The sequence below is a fragment of the Macadamia integrifolia genome, chromosome 8 (genome assembly GCF_013358625.1).
Source record: "Macadamia integrifolia cultivar HAES 741 chromosome 8, SCU_Mint_v3, whole genome shotgun sequence".
Lineage (NCBI taxonomy): Eukaryota > Viridiplantae > Streptophyta > Magnoliopsida > Proteales > Proteaceae > Macadamia > Macadamia integrifolia.
The window spans coordinates 5,809,255-5,821,052 of NC_056564.1; the positions used below are offsets into that span (position 1 = coordinate 5,809,255).

Consider the following 11,798-nt stretch of genomic DNA (forward strand, 5'->3'; position numbering starts at 1 on the left):
ATAAATGGAGAAGTTTTTCCTGTGGAGGAGCGTGATTCTTGTGCATGTTTGGGAGTCAATGGCAGCATATGGGAAAGAGGTCATTTTCATTTCATGGGGTTGGTCAATCATTTCAAATCATTCTGAATGTAAGGCTAGACTCTCACAAAACTATTTTTCCCATTTTTAATAAAGCAAAGGTGCCTATTTTTCTATCACACTGTATGGTATGTCAGATCTTAGATGGAGATTTAAAATTTTGTGAACGCCTTAATATCTCTTGTTCATGTAAAGTTTGTGCTAAACTTTCTAAAATTGTACATGTGGATGTTTTGATGACCAAGAGAGAGACATACTTGAGAAGGTAAATTTAAATGACTAAAATTGGAGTTTGAGTTTTAAACATAACAAATCTAGATTATTCTTTACATATCTAACGGTTAGAATGGTTGAATCACTCTTCCAAGTGGCACATTTAAGTGTATCTGTCCACTTATTTTTTTGTAAAATTTTCAATTAGATTAAACTCTTTCTTTGAAAATAAAATATTCATAAGCTTGATTCAGTTTATTGCATGAATAACCCCTCGATTAATCATACCAGAACCCCTTGATTAATCACCACCCATTCACGAATTTGTTGCAGGCTTGATGTTTGGTTTTAGGTTAGAAATGTTGGAAAGAAATTGAAACATTTCTGTAATAATTTTACTTTTCAATGGAAATTACTTTTTCTTGTTCCTGCACATAGAAACTGAAACTATTTCCCTTTCTGTAACATGTATGAGCTAGATACATTTTGTGGTTTCAATGGAAAAGAAATTCTTTTACTCCTTTGGAATATTTAGGATTACTTTATTAACAAAATCAACTAGAAGAAAACACACAGATGTTTCACCAATTCAAGGTTTAGGTTGTGAGATGTTCCTCATTGAGTATATATAGCTGATTTTAGAGCTTAAAGTGAATATGATTCTACTTTCTACAGGAGACTTACAACCACTTAAACTGATTCAACTGAACAGAAAGATGCCAATCCAGATGAGATTACTCTCGTGTAATGCATGAATTTTCATTCTTCATCTTCTCCTACTACTAGACCAGAATATAGATCATGAGGTCTTGTTCTGAAACTTTCTTCCAGTTCCCTCTGTGGCACACAAAACAGAATTTCCACTGATGAACTTCTTGTAATCAAAAGTACAACTTTAATACATACAGTATCTCTGCTTTCTCATTAACACACAACATAAAGAAACTGATCAATTGATTCAAACCCATGAATCAACTGTAAGTAACCCGCAGACAAGGTGTCTCTCCCACTTGCTGGTTTCAGAAACTCTAGCTACAGCTCAACCTTCTTGTAAGATTTTATTTCTGGAACTCTGTAGTTCAGAACTGATGAATGGATGATCTTCTTCAATGGAAAATCCCACCTTAAGCTTATCTTTCTGATCATCCAAAAGAGGTATTGATTCCCGTTTGGAGTCCCATTCTTGGAGTTCTGGAATAAGTTCCTCTGTTGGAGCCTTGCTTTCTTCAAGACCAGTGTCAATCTGCTTCTTTTTTATCTCTCTCTGACCTTCCTCAGAATAATGGAAGGAGAACAGATCAGAATCCCCATGATCAGAATCCCCACGATCGTTATACTCTGAATGGCTCCTCCCATACGTTTTCATGGATGAGTCTCTGAAGCTTGTTGCTTCAGTTGAGGAAGGGCGATGGCTGAAGCTGCCAAACCCTTCAATGCCACGGGTTAGCTTGCGAGCTCGATCCCTCTCTTCTTTCAGAAGTGGCCCCTTTTCCAGAAGCTTTAATACCCTCTCGGATTTGTTCCTCACAGTGAGGCCCCAGTTGAATCTGTAAATACAATACAATCAATACAACAAAACCCAGAAAAGGAATACAGAGAATTTTAAGATTAGAGTACAGACCCTCTCTCATCAATATATTGGAAGCTCTCCATTTCCCGAATAATATCTTTATCAGTCTCAAACTCCTCCGCAATACTCCCCGGTCCGTGGGTCAAAAGGTGTTCCAGTAAGATCAAAGCTTTGTAGGAGATTCTCCAATTATTTCTATCAAATCTGGACAACCTGAAAATAGAGAAAATAAAGAGAGTTTATCCCCCCACCCCCACTTCCTTAACGTTGGGAATTTTTTTGAGAAGAAAATAGAAATACCAAATAGATGAACAGAGAAAATGTTAGGAAATCCAGGAACCTTTTGTGCAGAATATCCACAATTCTCCAATAATCATCGATTTCGAAAGCAGCCCTCGATATCAAACCCATTGTTTTTGTGTCAGGAGACCATGGATTCTCGTTCGTGGCTTCTTCTGTCAAACTTTCAAATCAAACCCAAAAGGGTATTTCACGATCAAACAGGGGAGGGAAAAAAAAAGGAAGATCGATGATGACAAAGATCAAAACCATTCACAGAAGAAGAAGAATAAAAACTTACAGTTGTGCTGGGGTAACATCAGTCAAAGCCAACCGTGCCGTCTTGATCTTCTCTTTAAGGAAGAAAGAAGCTTGCTTCTTGAACTCATGGAAGGAAGAAGGGGTACCCATGTTGTTAGCGGTGGTAATGAAGATCGTCGTCGCTCTTGTTCCAAGGATTGGCATGTCTAAGATTTACCGACTGTGATAGATGAATGAGATGTGCTAACTTCTAATTGGCGTAAGCAGGAAACACAACTACTCCTTGTGTTGCTGCAAACATCACCCACCCTCTCAAAGTTGGAAATGCAGACGTAATAAGAAAAAACACAGAGGTAAGAACAATCAATCAAAACAACTAAATGGGTAAAGTTAAAAAGATTCAAAGTCAAAAGAAGAACAAAAATTGATCTGTGGGGAAGTGAAGATTTAGGTATTGGAAGGATGATTTCAAAAAGAGAAAATCAAAGTTAGAAGCTGCAATCAAAGCGCCCTGGGTGGGTAGTTCAGATTTCAGAAGCTCATTTTGAATTTTTCAACTGGGTTTTTTGTCTTTCTTCTTCCTGGCCCAGGAATGCTGGATGGGGTCAGAGTTTAATAACCCAGAATCGGATTTAGAGCAGTGGATTAGAATCGGTAAGAATCGGCTCAACTGTGCGCTAACCATAGACATTAACATTGATTCCAATGCGGATTCAAATCCGATCTGAGTTCCGATTCCCTGTTTTTAAACTAAGGCTCGAGACACTGAATATTTTTATCCAACAAAAAAACTAAAAATTTATCCAATTATCTCTATGAAGCTGAAGTCGCCTAATACAACGTGCACCTTGTTGAATGCTGACTTTTTCTAACTTGTGACACCATGGGTGACACCAATGGAATCATGTCCTTTTCTTTAGTTGTCACTTGGAAAAATTAATTGTCTCATTTTGACTTATCAATTTCCTCATCGCATCTAAGATTCAAGTATGTAAGTCAATGAAAACACTAGTAGAAACATTGATAGGTTAGAATTTTTATTTTTCATGAGGGATGAGATGGTCATTTTATCACCATTTACATAATTCAAGTTGTCTTTTTAAACGTCTTTTTTTCATTATAGTAAAAAAAAAAAAACTCTCCTGATTTAGTGTTGTCTACGCCTAGAGATAGGTGCAAAAAGACCATGTTGATTCAGTGATCCCACACTTTGTGTACTGAAGATGCTTTCGCATACTCTTCCATTGCCCTACGCATTTAGTAGTGTCAAAATCTAACGTCAAAACCTAGTCCAAATCAATAAAATCGATCGAAAAAACCTAAACCGAACTAATCCGATTCTTATTAGACTGGTTTTGGACTAAGATATGTTTCAACCGGTTCAAACCGAATGAAACCGACAAAATGATAAATGACTATGAGATTTTAAATTGGTGAATTGATTATCTATTCCTTGTAATATTAGTGAAAATGTTTTTTATGATAAGGGAATTGTTACAAATCAATGAATATGAGGTTATGAATAAATAAATTAATTTGTAAAGTGTAACAATGCTTCCATTGATTTCCTTATTCACTATACAAAATTAGTTGGATAGTTAAATGATGATTGGATAATAGGGTTCATTTGTGGTTTCAATATTAGTTATCTTTTTAGTTATTAATTACCCATTGGTTTCAATATTAGTTATATTTCCTTTATAATGATAAACCATGATTTAACCATAAATTTAAAGTGTTTTCGTTAATCTTTGGTCACTACAAGTTATGAATGTAAGATTTCATTATGGTTCAAGCTCAATAGCAAACCGACTTCAACCGATATTGACCCAATATTGAAAAATCAAAATAAACCGAAACAAAATCAAATTGGATTGAAATCGATCGAAAACCGAAATTCTTTATCGGATTGGTTTGGTCTCCCTCATTCCTATGCTGAAATCGATTCAACCAGATAGAAATCGACCGAACTAACTGATTGACACCCCTATTACGCATGTTGGGAACCCTAAACTACCATTGTAGGACAAATAATTTCAATGTAGTAGTGAATAGATTCCTTTCATCGATTTAATGATCTATGTAAAAAAAATAGGGTTATAAACATGTGATTGATTTGTAGTGGTGTCAATTTGACAATTGATAATTATTATAATTAACTATAATCTGTCAATATTTTTACATCGAAGCTTTTACTTGTTCTTTGCTTTGAATCCCATATAGCCGATTCCATTTGGGATAAGGCTATGGATGTTGTTTTAAAAAGAATAGGGTTAAGGGCAGAGACGTTGCCTCGATTTGGTCGATTCCTCACTGATCAGCCCGATTCCGGTTCATCTGGACCCCATCTACTTCCCGATTTCGAATTCAACAACTGGTAGGTGCAGATCTATCCTTAGTTTGTCAACGACGCTTTTTCTTTTTCTTCTTCCTCTGCCGCAATTTTGTGCTCTGCTTTTACTACTATTACTTGCCTACGAGAAAGACTTCTACTGCAGCGGTTACAGGCATTGATTATTTGATAGCAGACGGAGAATTAGAGAAGGGAAGACACTTTTGTTGGGTCGGCTTTCGTTGTTGTAAGTTAATCCTCCACCTAGCACCTGGGTTTTTTTCTTTCTTTTAGACCCAAATTGTTCATTGGGTTTCTACCATTTTTGTTTCTTTTCTGCAAATATCATCTGACAATTCTGGGTTCTTTTTATTTCGACCCAATGCCTCTGAACGAATCGGTAATTGCATAGGTTCTTCACTTCAATGGCGAACCCTCGGCTTCGTGGGTTCACTTGGTGGAGGCAAAAATGGGCAAGAAAGGACTGGGCGATCGCGGCTACAGGATTCACACTTCTCATGCTGGTTCTCATAGCCACCTTCGACAATTGGAGTCAAGAGACCGATTCGAGTTTAAACCGATTTTTCAATCCCGATCCCGCTCTTGTCGATTTGACATTGTTAAGTCATGCCAGGGAGAAAGGAGCAGGTAAAGAAAAGAGATTTTTCTATTCCACTGCATTTTTTGAGTTATTAATTGATTTCTCTTTCTTTCATTAAGGCATGAAGCATTTCCATCTGGGTGATTGATATTAACTCCTTCAGTAGCAACCAAACATTTTGAGTTCGATATTTATTTTTAGTATGATCTTTGATGCAGTTTGTTTAGATGGGAGTGCACCTGGATACCATTTCCAGAAGGGGTTTGGCTCTGGTGCTAATAATTGGCTTCTTCACATGGAGGTATCTGTATCCCCGTTTGCTTATTAGCAAGTGGTACGATTGTCAACTGTTTTCCCTCATGGTGTCAGACCAAAAGTTTGGCCAGCACAATGCTTCTCATTGATTATATTGACTTGAATTGTGTTAGAATTCCAGTTAGGATCTTAACAAAGGAAGACGAGGTTTAACTACCTCCACCAAATTATCTTTTCTTTATTTAGGAAGGATGATGGAATTATTTGTTTGCATTTTTTGCAGTTTTATACTAATCATAGTTCGTTTTCTAGTAATCATGAATTCATGATTGTAGACACCACATTTTGTCACCTGTGCATGGTCCCTCACAATGATAAAAGTATATTTTTTCTGTTAATAATGCTTGTAGGGAGGAGGTTGGTGTGAAACAGTCGCATCGTGCTCAACACGTAAAAGGACGGCATTAGGATCCTCAAAGTACATGGATCGCGTAGTTCCATTTTCGGGCATTTTAAGCAGTGACGCTTCACAGAATCCTGGTATGTGTACATGTTCCTCAGATACTACACATAACTTAGGTTGTGGAGTTTTCTTAACAACATATACCTTTCTAAGTTCCCCCCGTATGCCTAGTTTCTCAGCTACGTGTTTTGAACATTATATGTCATGTATCACCTAATTCACTTGACAAATGCTAGTAATTTATCAGACATGTACGGGTTGTGTCTGAAATTTGTCAACCCACTTTTGCATTGGACATTTACCAAGAATCATACCCCTTGAATTTTTCATTTTTGATAAGTATATCACTCGAAATGTTCGACAGAATTATTACTTGTCTTTCTTGTCTTTGTTTTTTTTTTTTTGGGGGGGGGGAGAGGGGAGGGTTGGAACCATTTAATCCGATATTTGAGGGAGAATTTATTTTCTTTTTTGCCTTCTTAAATTAGTAATGACTTTGCCATAGGCCAAAGAATAATATTCTAGCAAACCAATTTTTTTTGTGTGTGTGTGTGTGTGTGTTGTTTTGATACTAACAATAAAACCTGGTATGTGTATGAGCAGTCACTGCCTGTTGGCCCCATCAGTCGTCCCTCTAAAATAGATATCCATGGAAAGTATTTACTCTTTTGAAATAAACTTCAAATATGATGATCTCAATCCGATGGAACCCACAAATTTTGGGTCAAGGAAGGCATTATTGGATTTCTTTCTTGAAAAAAAAAAAAAAAATCCAAGGGTAAGTGGGCAACACCCCATGTGGGTAGAAAAATGGTTTAACCTCTAAAGATAATTTCTGTTTTTCACAATCATATTTCAAGTCTATAATCTAGCTCCTCCAATGTTTTATGCTTCCATTACCAAGCTCGGATAAAGGAGGAGGGTTGGTGCATTAGGTTGACAGTCTGCATTGTAAAAAACTTTAGCCAAACCCCTTAGCATGGATCGTAGAATTTTGTATTTTCGACCTTATGCTAGAATGTCCCTAGAAGTGATGATTTGCACTATGATCAAGGTGTAGTGGATGGTAAGCAAAGGTTAGCTTGGGAATCCCCTGTAAACAATGCACCAATTCAGTGGTTGGTTGTGGTAACAAATGGGCAAGGTTTCTCACATCATGGATAAGTGTCGGTAGAGAAGCTAAACCAAAAGCATCGGACTAGATTAGCATCTTGAACATAGGAACCTTAAAGGGAAAAAGTTCAGAATTGATAGATGTAATGAGCAAAAGAAGAATTAGTAGGTTGTATACGAGAGACTGGGTAACCAATATTGCGGAATATGGAAGAGAGTAATTGAACCCACCTGATAGGCTGATACAAGAAACTAATATTACAGATAGCCAATTTAGTTTTATGCTAGAAAGATCAACTATAGAAGCTATCTATTTGCTTTGTAGACTAATAAAAATATTTAGGAAATGTAAGAAGGATCATCATATGGTCATTATTGACTTAGAAAAAGCTTATGATAGAGTCGTTAGAGAGTTAATTTGGCAAGTGTTAAGAGAAGAGAAGTTTTCAAATTAATATGTGGACATATTTAAAGCTATGTATAATGATGCAATGATTAGTGTAAGAATTGTGGGGGGTCAGGGTAGTGAACCCAATTTCAATTAAATTTCATCAAGGATCAGCTTTAAGCCCATATTTATTTGCACTAATCATAAATGAGTTGACTAGAGACATTCAAGAACAGATCCCTTGGTTTATGTTTTTTTTCTGATGATATTGTTTTGCTGGATGAAACAAAAGTAGGGATAAATGTGAAGTTGGAAATATGGATCAACCTTGTAATCAAAAGGTTTTAAGATAAGTAGAACAAAATCACAGTATGTAGGGTGTAACTTTAGTAACAATAAGATTGAAAATGAGGTGGTAAAAATTGAGGATAGGAAGTTACTACCAAGGCTCAATCATAATTAAGAAGGAGAAATAAAAGATAATGTTGCACAAAATTAAAATAGGATGGATGAAGTGAACAGGTGCGTCCATAGACAGTGTGATCGACGTATTCTTTTAAAACTAAAAAGAAAATTTAATAGGACAATTTTATAACAAAAAATGATATACGGAGCTGAATGTGGGGTAGTGAAGAAACAACACATAGATGAATTTAGTGTAGCTGAGACGAGGATGTTGAGATGGATGAGTGGTAACACACTTGAAAGGAATATAATGAATGAAGAAATTAGAGCTAATTTAGGAGTAGCACTGATACATGATAAGCTATGAGAAAGTTATTTGAGGTGGCATGGACTTGTGCAACGAAGGTCTTTGAATGCTCTAGTACATAGTTGTGATTGATTCAGATTGAGTGAGCTAAAAGAGCTTGGGTAGTAGGCCTAAAATGACTCTAGGGTGAGGAAAAATGTGCATAGCTTAGGATTAGTAACAATTATGGCTTTGAATAGAGCAGATTGGAGGGGGGATCCATGTAGCTGACCCCATTTAGTTGTGATAAGGCTGAGTTGTCATTGTATACAAGAGACTAGGTGGAAGGGTAAAAAAAGTAAAGACTTAAATGACTATAAAGTTTGGTATATAGAGATATAATTAATAGAATGGGGTGGGAATAGTAGAAAATAAAATTTTAAAATGATGTTGTAGATGTTAAAATAATTGGTGATAGGATAATATCCATCAAACTTATGTTAGAAAAAGAGGTAATCGATATAATTAGTACTACTTACACACCTCAAATGGGATTAAATATACTAAAAAAAATTTTGGGAACACATGGATAGATTAGTTCAAGGAATTAGTCTAGGTGAAAAGATTGTTATATGTGGAGATCTAAATGGACATATTGAAAGAGATAATAGAGCCGAAGGTTATGAAAAAATTCATGGGGGATATAGTTTTGGAGATAGGAATGGAGGGTGGGTTGGACTTTTGTTTTAGAGTTTGCTGGTGCTATGACTTTCAAAAGTGGGTAAAGTAGTAGCCCAGGTTCGAAGTTTTGGTTGGAACCAGGTTTCGATCTGGCTTGAAGCCGAAATACTTTTTGTTAAAATACGAAATTTGGACTGAAACCTGGTGAGTTTCAACCGCTGGTTCCGATTGCTAGTTTCGAGGCCCAGATGGCCCAATTTATTTCCTGAAACTTTAGATTGTGTAAAACACACACCAAAAAAAAAAAAAAATGATAGTTTGACTTGGCCCCTAGGTTGGTGGTGTATGCTATACACTGTTGTATAATTTCTCTATTCTAATCTATTCTATGCAAAATTTAGTGTTAGTATATACATAATTCAATTAAAACAACTATAATATGCATTAGGAATGAATAAATTTGACTTGCTGGATTTTTCTTATCAATGCTGTGATCAGATGAGCTGGTTTTATTAGTTCAAGGAACCTCTGAAGAAATATTAAATATTTATAACAGCTAGCAGGTGACCAAACTAAGCTAGATGTAGCTAAACTGAGAAAACTGATACAATTCTGCTGCTTGAATCTGAGGCTTTAGATTATACCTCTAATGTTTTCTTTTTCCGTGAGCTTCTACCACCTTTTTCTCCTTTTTACCTTTAACTTTATTTTGAACTTATAGAATTTTTGAAGGCTAATCAGGTGTCTATGTTTCTTGCTTTCGTAAGTTGCATTTTTTCCCTTTGATATCTGATTCCAAGACAATGGACCCAGCATTGTGAAGATTCATTTAGGCGTATGCAATGCTTGTGTCTGATGATCTCCTACATATGTTCATGTCTAATGCATAAGGATTTCATAGATTTAACATTTATTGTGACCTTCAGAATTCTTCAACTGGAACAAAGTCAAAATACGATATTGTGACGGTGCTTCTTTCTCTGGAAATCCAGAAAAGGAATTTAAGGTAAGGGGTGATCTTCACCTTAATCTATTTGGTTATTGTTATCGAAATTCTTCTGTTCCTTGATAACTAACGATTAAATGAAAATAACTTTTGGTTAATTATACTTCTATGCTTTCTTGTGGTGCAGAATGGAACAAAGCTTTTCTTTAGAGGTCAGATCATCTGGGAAGCAATAATGGATGAACTCCTTTCAATAGGATTAGCTCACACTAGCCAGGTCTCTTCCATAATAGAAATGATGTATTCTCTTTCCCAAGTTCTTTTCTGTATGCCAAAGGAAACAAAGATTACAATTTCACATGTTAAAGCAACTTTCAGGACATCTATATAGTGATTTACAACTGGACTTTGGCTGCTTATGCTTCGACTTAGATGCATTATGGAAATGACCTTGGAGTCAAAAGCTTGCCTTTTTATTTTCTATCATTTCTTATTCCAATTCATAGTTTTTATTTTCAACCCAGTGTTTACTCCAGGCACCCCCTGTTATGCCCTTGGCAATCGAACTAAACCAAATAAAAAGATGTGCATAAACTGCAATAAGGGGGTCTAGTTGTTGAGTGGCACTGCTTATATCCAGTATACCAAACTTCGAGCTGCTAAAATCCCAACAGTAGAGTAGGAATACCAAGATCGGTTATCAAAAGACTATTTTTGTTTGTTGGGATGAGATAAAATTGACATTGTCCCCAACAGTCTTTTAGTTCTAGAGTAGGATACCAAGATGGGTAATCAAATGACTACTTTTGTCTGTTGGGTGAGATAAAATTGACATTGTCTCCATCATGTTTAATGAAGTTATGTGTATGTAGGATTTAATGAAAGGCTGAAATAGTGTCCCACTCAAGACCTGTTCTGTAATTGTCATGACATAGCTAGGAATCTATAAGCTGCAAGCCAATTCCTCTCAACCTCCTGTTTACCTTTGAATTATCTTGCACAGATAGCTTTTCTTCTTGAAAGGTTTTTTTTCTTAATGAAGAAACCATAGTTGAAAGAAAGCAATGGTTCTCTTCCTATTATTGAAACTTTTCTGAATGTAAACAACAATTGGGAATGAAAAGTTTTTGCTAACATAGTTTATTTCTTGACAGGCTATTCTTTCAGGATGCTCTGCTGGTGGGCTGGCAACTCTTATACACTGTGATGATTTCCGGGAACTGTTGCCGAAGGATGCTATAGTCAAGTGTGTTTCAGATGCAGGATTTTTCCTTGATGTGTACGTCTATTATATATGCAGTATTTCCTCTTTGTGGAAGCTTTTGTAAACATATTATAATGCCATAATTATTTTCACATTATTCATAGTTATTTTTCCTTGATGTGTACGTCTATTATATATGCAGTATTTCCTCTTTGTGGAAGCTTTTGTAAACATATTATAATGCCATAATTATTTTCACATTATTCATAGTTATTTTTCCTTGATGTGTACGTCTATTATATATGCAGTATTTCCTCTTTGTGGAAGCTTTTGTAAACATATTATAATGCCATAATTATTTTCACATTATTCATAGGATGGTCTTGAAAATGTTCAGTAAATTATAATAACTAGATTGCGGATCATATGGTTGATAATAATCAGATCATGTTGAATTTTACCCATCCAATTTCTGAGATAAGACCTACTGAATCGTGGGTACTGATCCTAGGGATATGAGAGATGTCGAGATTGTCAATGCATCAGACCATTGTACATGTCCTGTGTCACAAGAATTAAGTCGCTCCCCTGACTAACACTCCTATGAAAACGGAAAACTCCAATTAATTAGAAAGAGACGTGCATAAAACTCCCAATCTTACTGAAGCTTCTTCTTCTTCTTCTTCTTCTTCTTCTTCTTCTTCTTCTTCTTTTTTTTTTTTT

At 35.8% G+C, this 11,798-nt stretch overlaps 2 protein-coding genes across 4 annotated transcripts in view; one reads left to right on the forward strand and one right to left on the reverse strand.

The window, feature by feature from the left end:
• Nucleotides 1-1,131: 1,131 nt before the first annotated feature.
• LOC122086095 (epsin-3-like) lies at nt 1,132-2,987 on the reverse strand. The gene is made up of 4 exons (XM_042654803.1): nt 2,442-2,987; nt 2,202-2,324; nt 1,913-2,074; nt 1,132-1,838 (listed from the first exon to the last, which is right to left on the reverse strand). Exons 1-4 carry the CDS (start codon nt 2,603-2,605, stop codon nt 1,331-1,333), a joined length of 957 nt encoding a protein of 318 aa, XP_042510737.1. The 5' UTR covers nt 2,606-2,987; the 3' UTR covers nt 1,132-1,330.
• A 1,772-nt stretch (nt 2,988-4,759) lies between these two features.
• The window catches only part of LOC122086650 (pectin acetylesterase 5-like), a 10,554-nt gene continuing 3,515 nt past the window's right edge, over nt 4,760-11,798 (forward strand). The window contains exons 1-8 of one of the 3 annotated variants that reach the window (XM_042655608.1): nt 4,760-4,778; nt 4,900-4,980; nt 5,146-5,381; nt 5,553-5,635; nt 6,000-6,129; nt 9,852-9,931; nt 10,059-10,148; nt 11,026-11,150. In XM_042655608.1, coding sequence (XP_042511542.1) covers nt 5,159-5,381; nt 5,553-5,635; nt 6,000-6,129; nt 9,852-9,931; nt 10,059-10,148; nt 11,026-11,150 — 731 coding nt within the window. In that variant the 5' untranslated portion in view covers nt 4,760-4,778; nt 4,900-4,980; nt 5,146-5,158. The other 2 variants (XM_042655609.1, XM_042655607.1) reach the window with 2 other exon arrangements.